Genomic DNA, 24128 nt, shown 5'->3' with positions numbered 1-24128 from the left:
TAATGACAGATATGTGATTTGGTAGGAAATGGATGACAGCAACAGTATATTATCACTGACCTCTAATTTCTAGTTGGAAGAAGAATGTGAGATTGCAGGGGCTGCATCGACTCCGGAATTTCCTAGAGAATCATCTGCTCTTGGCTGTGCCCCACTTTGGAGCTGGGCTACTCCATATTAGTAGGTGAGGTATTAAAAACACAACTTCATTGAGTTTTTTAAAATTAGTTTTACTAAAGGTAATAGTATGTTTGTTGTAGAAAATCTGACAGATACAATAAAGCACAAAGAAAAAAAACCTTTAATCCTTCCAACCACTATGAACATTTCGTTGCGTATCTTTCTAGTCTCTTTTCTATCACGTATACAAAATGTGATCATATCTTACATACTGTTAAATAACCAGTTTTTTGTTTGAATATATATTCTGAATATATATTCTGAAAAGATTATATTCTATTTCATGAATAGAATATATTCTCTATGGAGAATATATGCAATATTCTCCAGGTAATTATATATCTTAAACCACTTGCTCTCACGTAATTATGTGTAATGTCAGATCTGGGGGTCTAATTCAGTTGTTTGAATCAAAACTCTCTGTTCTTTCCAAGATATTACTTGGATACTTTTTTTTTTGGAAAATGTTGGTTATTCCTATTTTCAATATTTCCTTGCTTTCCCTACGTGACTCCTCAGCTACTCTTAGGTATATTCTGTGATAAGAGTTGCAAATTCAGATGCCTAAAGGGCCTAAGCAGGAAGTATTGAAGGAATGCAGTGGTTTAGGTGGAAGACATTAGGGAGCATGGGAAGTGCAATCTGGAGGCTGCATCTAAAGAGGATAGTCACGACTCAGTTCCAACTAATTGTTGCCATTTGGGAATATAGGTCCAGTGTGATCAGCCACCTTAAATTTCAGGATTTCCTAGAAGTCCACATTTTGTTGTGAAATTTCTCACCTTTTTTTTTTTTTTTTTGAGACGGAGTCTCGCTCTGTTGCCCAGGCTGGAATGCAGTGGCCCGATCTCAGCTCACTGCAAGCTCCGCCTTCCGGGTTTACGCCCTTCTCCTGCCTCAGCCTCCTGAGTAGCTGGGACTACAGGCGCCCGCCACCTCGCCCGGCTAGTTTTTTGTATTTTTTAGTAGAGACGGGGTTTCACCATGTTCGCCAGGATGGTCTCAATCTCCTGACCTCGTGGTCCGCCCGTCTCGGCCTCCCAAAGTGCTGGGATTACAGGCTTGAGCCACCGCGCCCGGCCCAAAATTTCTCATTTTTAACTCAAATTTCAACCAAATTTTAACTCAAATTTTTTTTTTTTTTTTTTTTTTTTTTAAACAGAGTTTCGCTCTTGTCACCCAGGCTGGAGTGCAATGGCATGATTTCGGCTCACTGCAACCTCTGCCTCCTGGGTTCCAGCAATTCTCCCACCTCAGCCTCCCGAGTAGCTGGGATTACAGGCATGCACCACCACGCCTGGCTAATTTTTTTTATTTTTAATAGAGGCAGGGTTTTGCCACGTTGGCCAGACTAGTCTTGAACTCCTGACCTCAGGTGATCCACCTGCCTCGACCTCCCAAAGTGCTGGGATTACAGGCATGAGCCACCACACCAGGCCTTCAAATTTTTATTAAAATACTGTATGCTAGCCAACTCTTAGTGACTCATTTTGAAAAACTTTTCCACTGAATTTAACCCAGTTTGCAACTTCTGCTCTAGGGGGTTTCATCCTCCAGTCCAGCCTAATCATCATGGTGTAATTAAGAGCATAAGGGCTTGGGAGGCTGGACAAATCTTATTTAGACCTTGAGTACTAGCAAGGGACTTTAGTATTTGAGCCTCAGTTTCCTGATCTTAAAACTCAGGTAAAGATTTCTACATTTAATTCTGTAATGAGAATTAAACGAGACTGTGAATACGAAGTGCCACATTCAGTATCTCTCAGTAGACACTGAATAAGTGATGCCCATTGTGACCATCCTGTCTGATTATTAGGAGTCTTTTATCTTTTTCAAGGATGTTTACAGATGTGGCGTTCTCTGGGGCTTGGGAGGTATGGATAACAGGATTGAGCTTCCTCAGGGATGGGCAGCCCATAGAGAAGTTCCAGTTTCATTACATTTGATCCTAAAATTTACCTGTCCACCTAGACTTTTAGGACCCTTAGTTTTCTCTATTCCAAGGAAGAAGCCTCTGCTGTCTCTCCTTCTAAGTCAGATCTTGGTACTTATTTGACCCTCTCTTCTAGCAGAGAGATCACTAGGTATAAGCACTTGCACATACCCCAAGCCTTTTCTCAGCTTGTATAGCTGAGAAAGCAGCTTTCTGGGCTTATACTCTTTCAGAGAACTCTGAGAGGGAGCTGTCACTATTGGTCACTGTTGGTAATGTTACAAGCTCTGTAACTATTTGTGCACTCTGAGGTAAGTTAGGCTGAGAAGAGGTCAAAGGTATCTAAGGAAGGATTGGGATGCCAGCTCTGACCAGCTTAGTCCTTGATTCTAGGCTTCTGCAGGAGCTACACTCTGTATCCTGGCTACCCCAGGAACTGGATCGGTGCTATGAGCTGCTGGACCTGCAGAAAGCTCTAGCCAAGGAGAAGCATAAGGCTCTACGACTGCTCCATCGTTGCCTGAACCTCTGCACATCCATTCTTCGACTGGTAAGAGGCTCTAGTTTATTGTAGACCTTTTCTCCAAGTTGAGCTCCCCAGAGTTTCAGCCTCCTTTCGTTAAGTTTCTCCTGGAATCCACTGTGAGACCTGGACTCTGCAGTTGAATCAGAGCCATTTTCCTGCCCAGCAACAGCTGTTTCTACTCTCGGATGGACGAATCAATAACAGGTGTGCAGAGGCTTGGACTCGACCTTTCCCTGAGGGTTGATCTTGACCTAGGAGCAGGGAGGAGAAGGAATATATCAATGTTTATTTTGTCTGTTGTTTATGCCGACCTTTGGGAATTAGGGAATTTGAGAACAGGAATCCTGGTCTTTTATGCTGCTGAGCTTATCTTTGAACCTATCTTAAACTTTTGGAAGGCCACTGTGGTTAGTGGAAGGATGCAATGATGGAATCCTTCCTAATTATGTGTATGTTGCATCTGCAATGCACACCCCCTGCCTAGAATTCTGGGAGGCCCTCCTGTATACTTGCCTCTTGCCATGGCCTGTTATCATGGTTTGTTGTTAGGTGGGGCTGGATATTCACACAGGACTATGGCTAATTACCATGTATAGATAGTCCAGTTCTGAGAGAGGAGGCCCACCCAGGTTTCGTGAAAATAACTAATTAATGTGAAGGAGGTATATCTTGCCTGGCTTGAGCCAGGTTTTGGGTTCTACCTGTTGCTCTAAACTCCATCAGAGCAGGTTAATCACAAAGGACAGAACTCTGAAGTCCAAAAATGGCCTCAACTGCAAGGAATTTCTTTCTTTTTTTTTTTTTTTTTTTTGAGATGGAGTCTTGCTCTGTCGCCCAGGCTGGAGTGCAGTGGCACGATCTTGGCTCACTGCAAGCTCCGCCTCCTGGGTTCACATAATTCTCCTGCCTCAGCCTCCCAAGTAGCTGGGACTACAGGCACCCGACACCACACCTGGCTAATTTTTTTGTATTTCTAGTAGAGACGGGGTTTCACCGTGTTAGCCAGGATGGTCTCCATCTCCTGACCTTGTGATCTGCTCGCCTTGGCCTCCCAAAGTGCTGGGATTACAGGTGTGAGCCACTGTACCCGGCCAACTGCAAGGAATTTCTATTCCTAGGAGGAAGCAATAACTTCTGTTGATTGCTCTTGGATGAAATCTTAAATGTTTAAAAATACCTATAATAAAACATTTTCACAAAATTTTGAATAGTCAAATTCCTTCCCCTTCTAAGAATTACCTATCCTCCTTATCCTACTCTGTTTTCCTTTTTCTGTCTTCCTTCTCACCTTTAAAAATACTATATAATTTGCTTACTATTTTTACTAATGTCTCATGATAGATTGTAACCTTCACAAGGGTAGAGATCTTTGTTTCATTCATTGATGTATCCCAGGAACCTAGGGATATTATTGAACGTCTTTGCACAAAGACGTTCAATAACAGCTCCACAGAGTTTCAAACCTTGGATTTAACAGAACCTCTGTGTATTTTACAAGTTTGTATTGATTGGACTCTTCAGTGATATCTTCTTTGGATGTTTTAGAAGTGTGGCTAAAAAGGAAATTCATAGTCTGTCTTCAGGAGGTTTAGAGGAAAGGGGCTAAAGGCATCAGCAATGTCAGGATCCTAAAGCCAAGGTGCAGGAGTGAAAAGGAGACAGCGGCCTTTAGCCTTCAGGCAATAAATGCTGGACCTGCCCTTGTACCAATCTGAATGAGGCAGGAGATGGGGGGTGAGCTGCTCCACAGCCTTTCTCTACCTCTCAGTTCCTCAATCCTACCTTTAATGTTACAAAAATAGTTATAAATTTTTGAAATCCAGCAGTCAATTTTTTATATGAAGGTATAATTCATATACAGTAGACAAATTTTAACTGTACAGTTGTTGAATTTTTTGCATTTGTATTTGTATTGCTATATATTTGTATACCCGGATCATGATAGAGAACATTTCCAGCACCCCAGCAAGCTCCCTGGTACCTTTTTCATTGATAACCCCGCAGAGGTAACCAGTACTTTGACCTGTGTCACCACAGGTTAATTTTGTCTCATTTTGAATTTCATATAACTAGAATTGGACAGTGTGTGCTCCTTTTTGCCTGACTTTTTTTCAGTCAACATTATGTTTGTGAGATTTATCCATAATGTTGTAGGTATCAGTGGTTCACACTTTTTGTATAGCTATGTAGTATTTCACTGTATGAATGACCACAATTTATATACTCATTCTCCTATTGTGGACATTTGGGTTGGTTCCAGTTTTTTGCTATTATGAATAATACTGCTATGAACATTCTTGTACATGCATGCCTTTTGGTGAACATAAGCATTTATTTTTTGGGGATATATATTCCAGGAATGGAGTTGCTAGAATAGAATATATGTATGTTTTACACTGCCAAACAGTTTTCCAGAGTGGTTGTACCAGTTTACATTTCCATCAATGATGTTGATTTCCAGCTGCCTGCCTTTCTTTCTTTCTTTCTTTCTTTCTTTCTTTCTTTCTTTCTTTCTTTCTTTCTTTCTTTCTTTCTTTCTTTCTTTCTTTCTTTCTTTCTTTCTTTCTTTCTTCTTTCTTTCTTTCTTTTTTTTTTTTTGAGACAGGGTCTCACTCTGTCGCCCAGGCTGTAGTGCAGTGGTGCGATCTTGGCTCACTTCAAGCTCTGCCTCCCAGATTCACACCATTCTCCTGCCTCAGCCTCCTGAGTAGCTGGGACTACAGGTGCCCGCCACCACGCCCAGCTAATTTTTTTTGTATTTTTAGTAGAGACGGGGTTTCACCGTGTTAGCCAGGGTGGCCTTGATCTCCTGACCTCATGATCCGCCTGCCTTGACCTCTCAAAGTGCTGGGATTACAGGTGTGAGTCTGGCTGTGTCTCCCAGGCTGGAGTGCAGTGGTGTGATCTCAGCTCACTGCAACCTCCACCTCCCGTGTTCAAGTGATTCTTCTGCATCAGCCTCCCAAGTAGCTGGGATTACAGGTGTGAGCCACAATGCCCAGCTAATTTTTATATTTTTAGTGGAGACAGGGTTTCACCATCTCACCCATACTGGTCTTGAACTCCTGATCTCAAGTGATCCACCTGCCTTGGCTTCCCAAAGTGCTAGGATTACAGGTGTGAGCCACTGCACCTGGCCTCAGTTGCCTTTCATTCTTACCAACACTTATTTTTTTCTTTTCCCTCCCTCTGTCTCTCCTCTCCATCCTTTCCTTTCCTTTTTCCTTTCCTTTCCTTTCCTTTCTCCCTCCCTCCCTTCTTTCCTCCCTTCCTCCCTTTTTACCTTCTTTCCTTCCTTCCTTCCTTCCTTCTGTGATTTTGTATTTTGACACAATTTCAAACTTATTAGAATTGTAAGGATAGTAAGATAAACTCTCACATATCCTTTATATAGATTATTTTTCCCATTTGCTTTATCGTTTATGCTCTTTCTTTTTGTCTAAACATGTACACATTATTTTCTAAATCATTTGAGAGTAAATTGCAGGTATCAGCTCCCTTACCCTGTCTTAGTTTGTTTTCTGTTGCTATAATAGAATACCAAAGACTGGGTAACTTATAAAGAATAAAAGTTTATTTGGTTCATGGTTCTGGAGGCTGGGAAGTCCAAGAGCATCTGGCAAGAGTCTCATCCCATGGTGGAGGGTATCACATAGTGATGAGACATGAATATGAGACAGAGAGAGGAGAGGGGAAATCAGGCCAAACTCATCCTTTTTATCAGTAATCCATTCCCATGATAACTAACCCACTCCCATGATCAAAACATTGACCCTTTCATGTGGGTTGAGCCCTCTTGGCTAATTACCTCTTAAAGACCCCATCTCTTAAAACTGTTACCAAGGCAATTAAGTTTCCAACACATTAACTTTTGGGAGACACATTCAAATCATTCAAATCATAGCAACTCCTATATATGTCAGTATGTTTTTTCTGTGAACGAGGACATTTTCTTTTATAACTATAGTACAATGATCAAAGATTAGGAAATTTCACTTTGATACAACTCTGTTATCTAATCTTCAATCTTTATTCAAAGTTTGGCAATTATTCTAATAATGTCCTTTATTACTATATTTTTTCGTTCTTCAGGATCCAAACCAGAATTACGTATTGAATTCAGTGCTTACTTCTCTTTAGTCTCTCTCATATGGAACAGTTCCTCAGCCTTTTTTTTCCTTACTTGCTTCAAGGCGTGACAACTCTACAATATGACTAGAACATTCCAAAGCCTCCTTCCCCACTCCAGATCAGATCAAAAATAGAATTTAGCTGAGATCTTGCTGGGTACTTTCCCCTTCTCTTTTCTGCTTTGTTTACTCCCTTAGAGGCTCTTGTTTCCCTGAAGATCATTCCTTTAATAAATCACATTTCTCCAAATCCCTGTCTCAGGGTCTGCTTCTAGGAAACCCAACCTAAAAGAATATGTGTTAGGCCAAGCTCATTCATTGTTGTATTCAAATATTCTATAGACACAATTTTTTTTTTTTTTTTTTTTTTTTTTTTTTTTTTGAGTCAGGGTCTCACTCTGTCACCCAGGCTGGAGTGCAGTGACATGATTTTGGCTTACTGCAACCTCCACCCCCTTGGGCTCAAGCCATCTTCTCACCTCAGCCTGCTGGGTAACTGGGACTACAGACATGGGCCACCATACCTGGCTAATTTTTGTATTTCTTTTGTAGAGGCAGGGTTTTACCATGTTGCCCAGGCTGGTCTCAAACTCCAAGCTCAAGTGATCCTCCCACCTTGACCTCCCAAAGTGCTGGGATTATAGGCATGAGCCACCACACCCAGTCAAGACACAGTGATTTTTTAACCTCCTTTGTCTTTCAATTTCTGAGAGATATATGTTAAATATCCCTTCCTACCTACAACTATAGATTTGTTCATTTCTGCTTGCTGTTCTTTCAGTTTTTGTAACATGTATTTTAAAATAATATTTTAAAATCATTTTAAAATACATGTTTTCACTCTCTTTTGTTTTGTCATAGTACTCTAATCACTCTGTTTGTGTGTGTGTTTTGTTTTTTTTGAGACGGAGTTTCATTCTTGTCACCTAGGCTGGAGTGCAGTGGCATGATCTTGACTCACTGCAACCTCTGCCTCCAGGGTTCAAGCAATTCTCCTGCCTCAGCCTCCCGAGTAGCTAGGATTACAGGTGCCCGCCACCACACCCGGCTAGTTTTTGTATTTTTAGTAGACATAGGGTTTCGCCACATGGGCCAGGCTGGTCTCAAACCCCTGATCTCATGTGATCCACCCACCTCAGCCTCCCAAAGTGCTGGGATTACAAGTGTGAGCCACCTCACCCCGCCAATACTAATTTTTATGTACACCATAAATTATGTATTTATTATGTTTGCTGTCTCCCTCCTCCTGGAGGGGCAAGGACTTAAGTATTCATTCACTAATATATCTCTAGTGCTTACTGTAGGGTATGCCATTTAGTAGGTGCTCAGTGAGTATTTGTTGAGTGAATGAATGACAAGTATGAATTTTTATCCATGTCGTTCCCAAGAGGAATAAGAACCTTGGCATTATCATACTTTTCTTTCCCTTCCCTCTTCCTCCCATTACTCTTATATTGACATCTCCTGGAATTTACTTCAAGATTGTTATGAACATTCTTGTTTTATAACCTACTCATTTGCCTTAGTCCACTCAGGCCTCTATAACAAAATACCATAATCTCGGTGGCTTTCAAACAACAAACATTTATTCTTGGAAGCTGGGAAGTCCAACATCAAGGTGATGACAGATTCAGAGTCTGGCAAGGGCTCAGTCCTCATAGGTGGCACCTTCTTGCTGCAGAAGGGACTAGCCAGCTCTCTGGGGCCTTTTAAAAATAAAATTAACAAATAAAAATTGAATATATTCAAGGTGTAAAATGTGATGACTTGATAGATGTATACATTGTGTAATGATTACCACAATCAAATTAATTAACACATCCATTACCACACAGGCGGTACATTAGATTCCCAGAACTTGTTCATCTTACAACTAAAAGTTTGAACCCTTTGAATAGAACTATCATATGATCCAGCAATCCCACTTCTGTGTATATGCCCAAAGGAAATGAAATCAGTATCTCAAGGAGATATCTATACCCCCATTTTTAATTGCAGGATTATTCACAATAGCCAAGATATAGAAACATCGATGTGTCCATTGATGGATGGATGGTTAAATAAATTGTGATGTTAATACATATATACAATAAAATATTATTCAGTCACAAAAAGAAGGAAATAATGCCATTAATGACAACACATATGAACCTGGGGACATTATGCTAAGTGAAATAAGCCAGACGAAGAAAGACAAATACTGTATGATCTGGGACCTTTTTTTTTTTTTTTTTTTTTTTTTTTAAGAGCACTAATCCTATTCCTGAGACTGGAGACCTCATGACCTAATCACCTCCCCAAAGACTCCACCTCATAATACCATCACCTTATGGGTTCAGATTTCAAAATATGAATTTTGGAGGGACACAAACACACAGGCCATAGCACTATTTAAAATTAACAATGTATCTCACAGATTTCTTTACCCACCAAATCTTTTGTAGAATACTTTATCCTCTTGGATTCATTTTCCTCTGCCCGGAATATATTAATACTATTCCTTATTTTTTTTAAGGGAGAATCTGTGGATGGAAAATTTTCTGAGTCTTTGTATATCTAAAAAGTGTTTTTATTTATCCTCAAACTTCAATGATACTCTGACTAGGCATAGAATTCCAGGATTTTTATTATTTTTGAGACAGAATCTCACTCTGTTGCCCATGCTGGAGTGCAGTGGCATGATCAGGGATCATTGCAGCCTCGACTTCCCGGGCTCAGGTGATCTTCCCACCTCAGCTTCTCGAGTAGCTGGGACTGCAGCAGTTGATACCACCACGCCCGGCTAATTTTTTGTATTTTTTGCAGAGATCAGGTTTCACCATGTTGCCCAGGCTGGTCTCAAACTTCTGAACTTAAGTGATCCACCCTCCTTGGCCTTCCAAAGTGCTGGGATTACAAGCATGAGCCACTGTGCCCGTCCTAAACATTTTTTTCTTATAATTTGTACGTTATCACCCCTAGTATTGGTGCTTTAAAAATGTATACTGATTATGTTCTATGGTATTAGCAATTATTATTGTTGTCATTGGTATGGTTTTATCCTAATAGCACTCAGTAGGCTCTTTCAATGTGAGATTATACATTCTTTTTACAAGCATTTACTGTGGAACTACCCCATGCCAGGCCCTGTGTTAAGCAATAGAGAAATGAAATAAGGTGTAATAAGATCGCCTCCTAAAGGAGCTTACAGTGTAGTCGATGAGTTATATAAATAACAAAATCATGGTACACTAGACTAAGGGTTATGAAGTGGGAAGCACTGGGTATTGGGGAGTATTGTTAGAACATGGAAAAGAACACTTCACTTAGTCTCATATACAAAATCATCATACGCATAGGGCATGTATGTATTTGATGTCCCATGCTTAGGACTTAACTGTCTTACGCTTGGGTCTGAGAAGATTGGGGCTTGAGCTCATGGATACCAGAAGTACAATTCACAGACACCAATCAGTTCTAATCACAAGCTCTAGGGAGCATCAAAAGGGACAGGAGAGCATGGAAGACAAAGGATCCATCTGGCCAAGCATAGCTTTCTGGTACCTCTTCTCCGTTCCTCAACAGTGAAAGCCCAGAGTGTTGGCAATTGTCAGCAGCCTTTATAGGCTGGGGAACCTCCCAGATCTGAAAGAACCCACAAAAAGACTCCCAGGCTCTTATTCCACATTCCCTCTCCTCTAATAGAAAGTCTATATCAGTGCCCAGAAACAGCTTCTATTGTAACATAAAGCAATATCATTCTACTCAGCAGGCCACATCACCTGGCCTAATTATTACCCAGAGTCCATATCCTGAAATTATTATTTAGCTTTATTCAGCCCGTCTTTTTTTTTTTTTTTTTTTTTTTGTCTCTTCTATGCATTGTGAACGCTTACATTTACATATACACAAATTTTCTATTTGAGTTTCACCCTGGGGGTTTTCAGTAGACAGGCCTGGCCTACTGTATTAGCACATTGTGACCTCTCAATATGTGTTCTCTATTTCATATCTTCTCTGGTCACTTAAAAATTGAGGGGGTCAGGTGGGGTGGGGGTAAACTCTGCTAAAAAGGAGCCCTCCATGTGTATATCTAGGTTCTAGGTCCCAGACTCCAGGACCTGAGAGTTTGCACAGACTAGTGGGTGGCTGGTTTGCTCTCCATCACCCTATCTCTGGTGAGTTTCCACTCTATGCTTACAGGTTCACGAGGACACATACCACATGCAACAGGGCCTGCAGGAGCGAGTGCAAAACTGCGACAGGATCAGGGCAGGCCAAGGCTCCATATACCTTCAGAGGGTACAGCGCAAACAACTGGAGCAGAAGCTGAAGCAAGCAGAGGCCTGGTGGCTGCAGCTGGGAAAGTTTGCCCGCCTGGTCGACTACATGATTTGTCAGAGCCTCATTTCTATCTTGGAAGAGCAGATAACCTCTTTTGTGGCCAACATCCTTCAAGTGAGGTGGTGGGTGGCATATGTGGAGGTGGCAGGCAGTCCAGGGCCAGATGCTGAGGAATGTATACTGACATCTAGCCCCTCGACCTTTCCTGACCCTTTTTTTTACAGGCCCCAAGGCAGAAACCCTTTCTCTCATCACAGCTGGTCTTTGATGATCATGACCAACTGTCTCATGTGCCCTGTGTTGAAAATATGATTCAGATTCTAACTGGAGGCCTACAGTCTGTCAAGACCTCTGCCTTACAGGTATTCTGGATTGAGCAGAGAGCTGGCTGTGGGAATTCCCAGTTCCTATCCTCTGAGTAATCAGACTCTCACAACCTGGTTTGAATCCCTCATTGTTTTCCCATTTCTGCCCCTTCTCCATATCCTGGCATGAAGGTAGTACAGTCTGCAGACCTGAAGACCTCTTCGGATTCCCCGTATTCTGAAGGTATTTAGGGAGACCTAGGCAGGGGGTAGGAAGGCCGAAGGAGGGTAAGGGCACAAGTACGAATGGCATGGGAAGAAGGCAGGAGTTCCAGGCTATAGAGTCAGGCATTGGGTGTGGATGGAACAGCTCTAACCTGGGTACTGCACATGTGTGTTGTGGGTAGAAAGGTCAGGGAGTGTTTTTGCTCACAAATTCACGTGCTTCTGTGTATGTGCGTGCAATGAGAGGGTGTATGAAAGAGTGTGAGTATATTGTCCTTCCAAACCTGGTTCATCCAAAACTGTGTGAGGTTTTTCTCCAGTGCCATAATTGCATTTCATTTACTACTGAACTTTATTGCTAAGTAAATTTGTACTTGTTTGAAGAGCTCTGCTTGCTCAACACTTGCTTTATGTCATATAGCTCTCTTTCATTTCATATGGATTAATTCATCGGTATTATTGAAACATTTCATGGTTACTAATTATTATTGATTATCAATCTTCACACTTATTAACCATCAGGGTGGAAATATATCTTCACATTTCTCTTATTTAGGATACTAATGCTGTCACAAATAAAATCATTAAATGCAATCAGTCACATCTGACTCATCAATACTTTTTAATTTCCCCATTCAACTTCTATCAGAAGAATTAAAGACATAGCATTAATTTTAGGAAATAGGTGACAAGGAGCAAAAAGGTTCATTGCAAGGATTCTGTGTCTTTTACAAATTATACACCAGTTGGGGCACATTATTTTCCCCAAATAAATTTAGGTTAATTGATAGAGACTATTGATATTTGTTTTACATGGTGCTGTGGAAAGAAGTAAGGCTCTGGAGTCAGACTCATTAGTTTACTAGTCTGCAAAGTGGGAATAACAAACATACCTAACCTGAAGAATTATTTTAAAGATTAAAAGAGGTCATGTGTCTAGTATGGTGCTCAGCACATAGAAATACGTGCTACAGATGTGCCTTCTTACTTTATTAGTATTAAAGATGTAGATAAATCAGACATTTCACAATATTTTCTCACCATATGCGGTACTAATTCATGTTATAAATATGCTGTAGTATTTTTTGAATGGTTAAAAGGAGCAAAAAAAAACCTCTTGCATTTTTAATCTAATTTCCAGTGAAACTGAAAATATTCACGTTAGGTTGTCCCTTCTGCTTTTCAAAAAGCACACAGACTGGTATATTTAGGGGTGAAATGTCATGATGCTTGTATCTTACCTTCAGAATGTTTAGGGGAATGAAAAGATAGAAGGAAAACCAAATAATGCAATGTGACAAAATGTTAATAATTGTTTAATCTAAATGGATGAATAAGGGTATTCATAGTACCATTTTTTAAACTTTTCTACAAAATTTGAAGAAAAAAGGGATCTGAATGGAAAATCAGATTAATAGAATGGAGTAATCAAAACCAAAGTTCTTTTTGTTGTTAGTTTGTTTTTGAGACAGGGTCTCACTCTGTCACCCGGGCTGGAGTGCAGTGGTACAGCCTCAACCTCCTGGGCTCAAGTCATCTTTTTGCCTCAGCCTCCCAAGTAGCTGCAACTGCAGGCACATACCACCATGCCTGGCTAATTTTTAAATTTTTTGTAGAGATGGAGTCTTGCTGTGTTGCCCAGGCTAGTCGTGAACTCCTATCCTCAAGCAGTCCTCCTATCTTGGCCTTGCAAAGTGCTGGGATTACAAGCATGAGCCACCGTGCCCAGTCAGAACCAAAGTTCTGTTGTCCTTAAATTCTTTAAAAAAATGAAAAAGTTTTGATTTGCATTTCTCTAATGATCGATGATATTGAGCTTTTTGTTCATATGCTTATTGGCCACATGTATGTCTTCTTTTGAAAAATGTCTGTTCATGTCCTTTGCCCACTTTTTAATGGGGCCATTTTTTTTTCCTGTAAGTTTGTTTAAGTTCCTTATAGATGCTAGATATTGGACCTTTGCCAGATGCATAGTTTGCAAATATTTTCTCCCCGTCTGTAGGTTGTCTGTTTACTCTGTTGACAGTTTCTTTTGCTATGCAGAAGCTCTTAAATTTAATTGGATCCCATTTGTCAATTTTGGTTTTGTTGTGACTCCCACTTATAAGTGGGAGCTAAATGATGAGAACTCATGGACACAAAGAGGGGAACAACAGACACTGGAGCCTACTTGAGGGTGGAGGGTGAGCAGAAGGAGAGGAATGGAAAAAAACAATTATTGGGTACTAGAATTAGTACCGTGACAAAATAATCTGTACAAAAAACTCCTGTGACACGAGTTTACCTATATAACAAACCTGCACATGTACCCCGGAATCTAAAATAAAAGTTTAAAAAGTGGAGTACATTTTGAATAAACGTAAAGAAGTAGCAGTTAAGGCCGGGCGTGGTGGCTCAAGCCTGTAATCCCAGCACTTTGGGAGGCCGAGGCGGGCGGATCACGAGGTCAGGAGATCGAGACCATCCTGGCTAACACGGTGAAACCCCGTCTCTACTAAAAAAATACAAAAAAACTAGCCGGGCGAGGTGGCAGGCGCCTGTAGTCCCAGCTACTCGGGAGGCTGAGGCAGGAGAAGGGTGTAAACCCGGGAGGCGGAGCTTACAGTGAGCTGAGATCCGGCCACTGCACTCCAGCCTGGGCGACAGAGCCAGACTCCGTCTCAAAAAAAAAAAAAAAAAAAAAAGAAGTAGCAGTTAAAACACTACTAGTAGTCTTTAAGAAAGATGCATCTAACTGAGAAAACTTTTACTTAAATGAGGCAAAATTTGTATGGCCTTTTAACTAAATTACAAAATAATTTCAGTAGCCCCATTTACACACAAAAGTATGAAAATTAACTCCTTTTCAATAGAAATGTATACATTGACTAGATTCTAATCACTAAAAGAATACTCAGTGTATTATTAATAAAATAGTTGCAACATATTCTCCAGTCTTAAACTGTGTTCTCCAATATTTTCCACAGAACATTTTACAACTAAACAAGAGAGTATTACTATTACTATCTGACGTCCTTACAGTCTTATCAGATGTTTTCTGCAGTTCAAAACTCAGAAAGCACAATCAGATAATCACTTTTCTCATCTGTCAGATGTCAAATTCAAAAACCTTAAACTTTAATATGGCAATATCCTATTAAGATTGGAATAACTCTTTGATATTTGCGGTAAGATAAATCTGTTACACTGAAAAGAGACGAAGAATTGCCTAATTTTAATTATATAATCTCTTGATATACATTTTGGTTGGGATAGCCGAAATTAGCTTGGAGATGTAATGTAAAAAATGAAAACTGATTTTTTGCAAGGGGACTGCACAGGGAAGGTCTCTATGGAGTATGAGGTATGAACAGTAGGACCAGGAAGAGGAAATATAGAGGGAAGCAGTGTGACTGTGAGTAGACTTATAGATGAGAGAGAAGGAAAGATTTCTTTTTTTTCCTTGCCGCTCTGTGAGAAAGAAACCCTGGAGATATGAGGAGTCGTATAAATATGTTTAACCAGAAGCTTTGCTCTGTGTGGAATGTCTGAGTCACTCATTCAAGGAAACCTATATTAAAGATCTATATCATTGAAGCCTTTCAAGTTGGATTGATATTTTAAAATTCAACTCCATGTTGACTTATATGTATTATATCAATACATATGAATTTTCAGTTGAAGTCCCAAATCCCTTAGAAATGGCAGGTAAATTACATTTCTTTGATTTAGTTGATTTCAAATTTCTTCTTATGGCCAGGCACAGTGGCTCACACCTGTAATCCCAGCACTTTGGGAGGCCGAAGCGGGAGGGTTACTTGAGGCCAGGAGTTCGAGACCAGTGTGAGCAACATAGTGAGACCCTGTTTCTACAAAAAATTTACAAATTAGCCAGGCATGATGGTGTGCACCTGTAGTCCTAGCTACTCAGGAGGCTGAGGTGGAAGGATTGCTTGATCTCAGGAGTTTGAGGCTGCAATGAGGCATGATCACACCACTGCATTCCAGCCTGGGTGACAGAGATACCATATCTAAAATTAAAAAGAAAAAAATTCTCATTATAAGCAAAGTTTATTTCATTCTTACCTTGGCTATGAAGTTAGTGATTTTTGTTTTGTTTTGTTGGTATGTTATTTTGCCAAATTCCATTAAAAATAGCTTTTCTTTCCATTGCTTGGAATCACAATTGACTTTGTATAGCACCATATTGCCTGAGCACTCTCATAGGTCTTGGCACCTTGAATCACTGCTCTTCAAGCTTGTCTTATATTTTGGAGCTCATGAAACAGATAATTACTAAATTCAAAGGTACAGAAGAAGTAACAGCACCCATCTTCACAGAATTTGAAACTAGAATATCAGGAAGAGAACCCCTGTCTCTCAAATTTCTGATTATCCTTTTTTCATCTCTGTGCATCTTTCCAGTTCCCCTGTCCCGATTCCTGAGACCAGTTATCTCTGCTTCCTTTGGGCTTTCTGCTCCCTTATAACTACTTCTTTCAAATAACTTAAACTTTTTATGGCACCAACTCCATACTTGACTTTATGTGATCTTTAAGTTTTCCTGTCCGTGAGACTGATTTAGTTCCAATTTCAAGACAAGGAGTATGATTGATTCAGCCTCTCCTGTAGATTGCATGATTTATTCATAAGCTATGGCAAGGGGACGTGTCATGGTGCGAAATAACTGGCTTTTAGCTACAGGCAAGGGCAGATCCTCTTAGAAGGTTGTGTATCGTGGGGGAGGTTGCAGTCTTCAGCTGTGCTTGTGTTTGGCTATAAACATCTATTATATGGGCCTGAGTATGGGGGTTGATTTTGGATTAAGTAATCTTAACTCAAAACTACACACCTATAACTAGAAAATTCATGATGCAGCTAGATTCAGCCACAGTGGCCTAAACAACAACAACAACAACAAAACAAAACAGGAAGTCTTGAAGTAGGTGCTTCCAGAGCTTGTTCAGTGGCTTAAAAGTGATCATCAAGTACCAGGTTCTTTGTATCTTTCCATCACTCTTTCCTGCTTTTAGCTATATTTAAGAGCCAATTCTGTAAGAGAGGTATGTGTGGCAGAGGAGGCCGCAATGAAGTGGTTTTTGTTTTTTTGTTTTTTCATTCTCAGGCTTGTTGCCTCATAGTTGCAAGACAAGCTGCAATGTCGAGCATCCCATTCTCAAGCAAAATCAGGCAGAAAAGGAGAGGCAAGATTAACAAGAGAGCTCTGTGTCTGACTCTCACTTTTTGCCAGGAAAAGGAACCTTTTCCGGAAACTCCCCGTCAGATTCACTTTTACATCTCACCATCAAAATCTGCGTCATGTGTCTACCTCTAGCTGTAAGAAAGGCTGGGAAATAAATGACTGACATTCTCAGTGTCTCATGGAAGGCAGTTCTCCAACCATAGAGGAAGGGAGAAGGGAATAGCTATTGGGCAATCAACCAATGTGCCTTCAGAGTTCCATTCTTCAGGTAGTCTCTGTCCACCTGGCAAGCAAGAGAATCACCAGCAATCTCTACATCGTCATTTCATACTATACTCTTTCCCTTCTATCCCTCACTTAATCTTAGTTCAATATCTTTAAGCCCGCCAGCAGTCCTTGTGTTGAGGTATTTCTAGTGATTTTGTTTGTCCGAAGGTCACTTTTTACTACATTTCTCAGGAAGGGCTTGTAGGAACAAAATTCTGAAGTCCTTCTATGTTGATAACAATTTGTACCTTTTGAAAGTTAGTGTTGCTGAATATAAAGTTGTTGGTTTATACTTTTTTCCTTTGCATATCTTAAATATGTTATTCTGTTTTCTTAGGATATTATGAGTTGCTATCAAAAAGCCTCTGATAATCTAATTTTATTTTCTTTACAAAATCACTTGTTCTTTTTGCCTAGATTTTTTTTCTTTTTTATTGAAATCTAGTTATTTTAGTTAGAATATGTGTTGGTATTTAACATTCTGGGGAAGAATTCTCAGGTATGTTCTTTCAAAATGTGGCTTTATATCTTTTTTAAATTTCAGAACAGTTTTTCTGAATTACAGTTTTTAATATTTGTTCTCTTCCCTTGCTTTGTTTTCTTCTTCGGGGAATCCTGTTACTGATACGTTAGATCCTTTTCACCCATCCCCAGTATTTCTCCCTTTCTCTTGAAATCTTCTAAAATTTTTTAATTTCCTTTTTAGTTGTATAGTTACCTTATTTTGCCTTCTATTTTTCTTAAGAAATTATCCTTTGAGTTTGTTTGCTCTTATGTCCCATTTTAGTTAAATTTCCGTTATGAAATTGTTTCTTCTTTCATTTCTAATTCTTTCCATAGTTCTGTCACATAATTTCTGAGTTTTTCTAATTCTGATATGTGTCCTCTCATGACTTCTATCATGTTTCTAGTGTCTTTTAGCTTGTTTTGAAATGGGCTATAGTTTTGCTCTGGTTTTTGACATGCTTTCATTGTCTCTAGGGATTTATTCTACACCTTGCTTTGTTTTTTTCTTATAAAAGCTTGGTATGGGGTTTGATGTTGATACTTTTCTGCTGCTCATAGAAAACTGGAAATTTTAGCATTTCTTAACTTTCAAAAGAAGACTTGTTTCAAAATAGTTCCCTGACCTCTGAGTTTCACTTTCTATTGTTTTTCTGTATTAAAAAAAAAAATGATGGCTTACTTTTTGAGGTTTTCTGGTTTCCCTCCCCTACCTTCATCTAGACTTTTCCTTTTTCTCTATGGCTGCTCAATCTTTATTCTACTCCCAGGATTTTCTCCATGACAAGCTCTGTCCCAAAAGGGAGTCCTGAGTGTTTGGTTTCAAGAGTACACAGGGCATAGTACTTAAGCTTCTATAGACCTTACCTCACCTGTTCTTGGAGGGGGTAAAACCCCCTTCCAGTTTTACCTGCTGTTCTCAAATGGGCCCTCTGCCTCCCAGTAAATGCTTGATGGCTGTTTGGGGGTTTTCTTATTCTTAGGTCCATCTGTTGCTTCATTGTTTCCCTCTGCATCATTCATCACAAATGGTGATGCCATGTGTATTTTGAGGTTGCAGGTGGTTTGACCCTACCTACTTGTATTTTAGGATTTATGAGGATCCCTTGTCCTCATTTGTTAAAAAATGTTATACTTGCATTTTTGTTTTACTATCTAATTGTTCTATCATTTTTATGTGGGCATTTGGGGGAGATTTCAAAATGATGCTGCCATTGCCATCATCTTCTCAGAATCTCTTCTGGCGTTTTTTTTTAAAGGATCATTCTTGTTCTTATATGGAGCAGAGACTGCAAGGTGTAGGAGGCAAGGGCCAATGCAGGGAGAAAAGTTAGAAGGCTTTTGCAATAATGCCGTAAGAGATGATGGTGACTTGGGATGGGGGAGAAGGGCAGGTGGTGGTAAATGTGGTGAGAATTGGTGGATTCTGGATATATTTTAAAAGTAGAGACAACAGGATTTTTAAATGGGGGGATGTGTTGTATGTGAAAAAGAGTCAAAGGTGACTATAAAGATTTCAGTTGGAGAAACTGGAAGAACAGAGTTTCCATTTACTGAAATTGGAAGACTGCAGTTTTGGCGGGGAGGAATTAGAGTTCATTTTGGCTTTGTTAAATTTGAGGTGCATGTTAGACACCCAGATAGAGAAGTGAAGTAGGCAGTTATTTAAATGGGATTGGAGTTAAGTGAGAGATCTGGGCTGCAGATAAATTTGGGAGCAAATAGATAGTACTTACAGTCATAAAGCTGGATGAGATTTCCTGGAGAGTGAGTACAGTTGGAGAAGAGAAGAGATCAGCTAAGAGTACTATAGGGCTTGGGTGTGGATAGTATGGCTCTTATTTCTGGACATTTTAATTCTTTCCTTTATTTTGTGTCAAGTTTTAACACAAATACTAAACTTGTCAATTAACCTGTTCCTAAAGAGTTAATGAGTGGCTAAGTTCAAGAATATTCTTTAAGACAGGTAACTGAGGACTGGCATGTTCAATATTCCTTCCCACCAACTCCTATGTTCTGCAGATGCCAGAGACTACAAACTACACTTCCCAGACTCGCCTGCAGCTAGGTGTCATATACAATTTAGGATCCACCAGTTAGATCTACAAAAGACTTTGATTCAGAATTGAATTAAGTGGGGGAAAGTCAGGGCATATGCCATCCATTCTGTGGATCATAGCAGGGGCAGTGTGTTTTGTAGTTGACGGTGTGACAGTGACATCCCATTTTGCCAGGCAGCATGCAGTGCTAGATGCTCAACCTACAGTGGTTTTGTATCTTAGCTCTTCTAATTATTCTGCAACCCATTTAATATTCTGTAATAAGTCCCTCCCTGCTTAGACTAGCTAGGGTAAATTATGTAATTTGCACATGAACCCTAACTAATAAATCCCCTCCATGGGTCTGGTATTTTACATTTGTGATATAGATGTATGTGTTAACTCACTCATGAGCAGAGAATGGGTGTGTGTGTGTGTGTGTGTGTGTACACACTGAGGGCAAAGACAAGGGAAGGTTGTTTGTGGGCTCTGGAGGGTACTGACCGACAATTATGGTATGTGCTCCATAGAAGAAGATGAAGAGGAGGACTCAAAAACCGAATTTCTGATGCCCAAGTTCCAGGGCCAGCCCAGTGATGCTGTGAGCATCTTCTGTGGCCCGAATGTAGGATTGGTGTGGCCCTGGAAGTCTCACCCAATTGCTGGTATCTTGGAGGTCCGCGGGTATCGGCTGCGGGGCCAGTACTTCCCCTGCAATTATAAGCAGCTGGAGGAAGATCTGAACAACAACCCTCAGATCCAGCAGGCACTGAATATACAACAGGTGCTGCTGGAGGTGAGAACAGTGGTTTAAGGGATAGGGTACTGCCCACCAATTCCCATTATAGCCACCTGCCTCTGCCCTAAACACCTTGTCTGCCCTTAGGGTGTGCTGTGGGAGGTGCAGGAATTCTGCAGGGAACATCATTGGATAACAGGCATTTATGAATTCCTGCAATCCTGGGTGCCTCAGAAGCTGGAAGACATGAGAGGTGGTCCCATCAAGAACTACGTGACACTGGTGAGCCGCCTAAATGTTTGGCAGGCCCGTGTCTCCAGTATGCCTGTCGAGTTGCTCACAAAAGGCAAGTTGCTGCTACTTAGCTGCCGTGATGTACAGACAGAGATGGGTAAGCACTACTTCTCTTCCCTCTCCTCCTTCCCTTTTCTCTATGTCTATTCACATGGCCTGCCTTGGTCCTGGAATGTCCTCCAGAGACCTTTCAGTGCGGGCCTCTTATTGGACCTATGAAGCCTTCCAAAGCCCGATGGCCCTTTCCTTTGCCATCAAAGGTATGCTCGCTGCAGAGGCCAGCCTCTCTGTTTTGTCTCTGCTCATACCCTGTATTCCTTAGGAATCATGTTCCTGTGCTTGGGCTACTAAGCTCAGTGTCTTTACAGGTTCTTGGGAGTCTAGGGTGCCTTCTCTCTGCATGTAGCAGAGTGAAATTTATACTACAATTTGCATGTGTAAAAAGCTACTCTCTAACTGATCTTGTCTTACTCTGTAGTCCTAACTTCTACTGGTAGTGAAAGAATGTAACCTTTCCAATTAAAGAAAGCTCCTTTCATTTAAAGCAGTCACTTTTGGTCCGATTCAGTCTATTTGGGGTATCTGGGCAATTGAAAATTTATACTATAGTTCTGGGTTGTTTTTACTCTCAAATGTCTTTTTCTCCCTGTTCCTTCCCAAGGTGCCCCCTGTACTGGGGAAGGCTGGTGGGCTGGCTTCTGAGGTGTAATACTTCCTTGCCTGGTCTCTGCCCTTCTGACATAGCTGCTTCTGGTGCTGCTGTGTCCTGGGCTGGTAGAGCTGGGGTGTGTTTTCTTGGCCTTATAGGGACCTGGAGTGTCTATCTTTGCTGACCCGTCCTTGCCTTGGCATTTGCTGGCATAGCTGATCCTTGGGGTTTTAGTGAATCCTTCATCCAGTCTCTGTCTTAGGCTGGCTACCCCCACGGCTTTTGCTTCAGGGTCCCTAGCCCCTCAACACAGGAACTTCATCCAGGCCACTGGCTATCAATTCTCTGCTATCCTCTGTATTCCCTGCCATTTGGGAGTTGTGGGAAACTGGTAAGCATTATATCTGCCCCTCTTTTTACTACAACACATAGCAGTATGATTTCTACTCTGCTGTGACTATTTCATGTTAGCAAGGGGCACCCTAAAAGATAGTCTCTTCGCAAAGTTCTATATAGAAAGTGGGGCTCAAGAGCATTCTACTATCTGTTTTCTCCTCATCCCATCTCAGGTTCCCTCCTCTTGACACTTCCTACCCCTACTAAGCCAGTGCCCAGTTGTTCGTATCCCTGGGTCTCTGAGAAATCTGGTTTATGACCTAGTCTTTTATCCTCTTTCTCCCTTCCCATAGGAAGGATATCTCATGCTATTGTGTACTAGCTAGTGCCTCAGCCTAGGAGTTCGCCATAGAGAGGCTCACAGTGGGGTAGATTGGGAAGCCAGTGATTTGTTCTTTTCGGAAATATGGAGGTTGTTCTCTTTCCTCACCGAGCCTCAAGGATGGCAATAGCCAATAGTATCTACTTCCTGTGAAGACTAAATTCTATTGGACCCATGGCTCCCCAGGCCTGCTTTCTTTATGAAGGTTAGAAGCCACTGGGGCCTGGAAAGAGTTTGCTTGAATGCTCTGCTTGCTTAGCCTTCCCTGTCTTGGCTCTCAACAGAGGAAAGCACATGTATCATTAGGTATCCAATAGGCCACTGAAACTCCCTGCTCTTGTACAAGGGGTTCGGGCTGGCAAGGCAGGAATGGGGAGGACCTATGATTGTTTTGCCTTTTCTCTGGTCCTGTTTTGGTCAGGCTTTACTTCACTGCTGCTCCAGAAAGCTCATTGTTGTTCTAGTTTGTTAGTTTCTTGATCCTCAGTTCAAGACCAACTAGCCTCTTCAAGAGGAGCAGGTGGAGAGAAATAAGCACTGGATTTAGAACCCTGTCTCTGTTTTTCACTTGCTTGGTAACTTCAGATTACTGTGTTTTAGTTTCCTTATTTGTAAGCTAGGCATGATAACACAGTCACTCACAGGGTTATAGTAGGGATGATTAAGTGAGATATTATTTGCAATACTCCTAGCATTGAGTGTGGCATGCAGTAGGTGCTCAATAATTTTTTTCATTTCACCTTATCCCCTTGTGTCTACTCTCATCCTTCTTGCTGATTGAATTTTATCTAACCCTCTAACTTAACTCTGTTGTTTCTCTTCTTCCTGAGCTCGCTTGAACAACGAATGGCATAATTATACACTCTGATGAATTAGCTTCACCAGAAACTTGGGGTCACCCTTTACTCCTCCCTCTCCTTGATGTTACTACATCCAACGTGTCACCAAATCCTTGTCATTCTTTTGTCCCCTAAGTATCTCTTAAATCTGTTTTTATCCATCTCCAGCTTCTAATCCCAAGGGAGTCCTGGGGTAGGTATATATATATATATATATCTATATATATATATCAATGCATTGTTCCTTTATACCATATGGTGTCACTGTTGAGCTCCCATCTGCCTTCATCTGCCTGTTGCTACTGGTCCAAAAGCAGCACCATAAAAAAAAAAAAAAACAATGCGGCAGCATTGCAATGGCCTAGTTACTATTATGTTCCAAAGGGACAGTGTGAAAAAGGATGAGTTTAGATCTTTGTGTTCTGTCTGATATAGGTTGTCCCTCAATAGGCTTCCTCTCAGTAGGTTTTCTCAATCTCAGGTCTTAGTACCCATTCGTCTTGGTTACTTCCTCCAAGTCTCTGTAAGTGACATGCCCAGTATGTCTCAATTATCTGTCCCCCAAACTCACTATTTTACCTTCTAGTTGCAGAGATGCTAATAGAGGGTTGGCCAGTTTACTTCACACATAATATAAAATATATTTTTAAATACTTTATATAAACATATTTTATATATGTTTACATTTATATTTATAACATAAACATATTTGTATTTAAAATATAATGGAGTGGAGCCATGCTACCTGAGTTTGAATCTTTGCTCTGCCACTGTGTGATGTTGATCAAGTTACATAACCTCTCTGAGCTTCAGTTTGCTTATCTATAAAATAATAGTATTTACTTCAATGGGAATTTGTGAGGATAAAATAGGTTAATATAATTAATGTACTTGAAATAGTGTCTGGTATGTAGAAAGCACTCTATACTCTATTTGGTGTACCAGATTTCTATGTTGTGTTTTCCCATCCTGTGCATATTTTAACATCTCTGAACCTTAAAGATGTCTCCTGATTGAAGACATGTTAGAGTTTAGATGGCATCAGTTTTTTCTTTGTTAGTGGTATGTAAAATAATGGTACTTCTTACAAGCAGATCTTAGATTTCATGAGGTATCATATGGGTGTTATCCCTGCCCTCTGAGATAATAAAGTTGTTCATACTGCCAAGGGCAATTTCCAGGATTACTTTCTAGCCCCTTTTCCACCTGAGACCTTCTTTACTTTAATCCTTAAAAACAAAAGGCAGATCATACTACCTTCTTGGTCCCCCTTCT

The 24128-nt window shown here is 40.6% G+C and overlaps 2 protein-coding genes across 9 annotated transcripts in view; one reads left to right on the top strand and one right to left on the bottom strand.

The window, feature by feature from the left end:
- LOC126935030 (tripartite motif-containing protein 3) overlaps positions 1-24128 on the bottom strand; it is a 172194-nt gene that overhangs the window by 60396 nt on the left and 87670 nt on the right. The gene's annotated exons all lie outside the window — the stretch shown is intronic.
- DNHD1 (dynein heavy chain domain 1) overlaps positions 1-24128 on the top strand; it is a 75506-nt gene that overhangs the window by 12311 nt on the left and 39067 nt on the right. For 7 of the 8 annotated variants that reach the window (XM_050756023.1, XM_050756024.1, XM_050756025.1 and 4 more), the window contains 7 exons: positions 74-184; positions 2507-2663; positions 10952-11206; positions 11317-11454; positions 11590-11641; positions 20145-20410; positions 20501-20744. In XM_050756023.1, the coding sequence (XP_050611980.1) occupies positions 74-184; positions 2507-2663; positions 10952-11206; positions 11317-11454; positions 11590-11641; positions 20145-20410; positions 20501-20744 (1223 nt within the window). The remainder of the gene's footprint in view (positions 1-73; positions 185-2506; positions 2664-10951; positions 11207-11316; positions 11455-11589; positions 11642-20144; positions 20411-20500; positions 20745-24128) is intronic. The other variant, XM_050756026.1, reaches the window with a different exon arrangement.

The sequence above is a fragment of the Macaca thibetana genome, chromosome 14 (genome assembly GCF_024542745.1).
Source record: "Macaca thibetana thibetana isolate TM-01 chromosome 14, ASM2454274v1, whole genome shotgun sequence".
Taxonomy (NCBI): domain Eukaryota; kingdom Metazoa; phylum Chordata; class Mammalia; order Primates; family Cercopithecidae; genus Macaca; species Macaca thibetana.
This window is presented reverse-complemented; position numbering and strand designations above follow the sequence as displayed.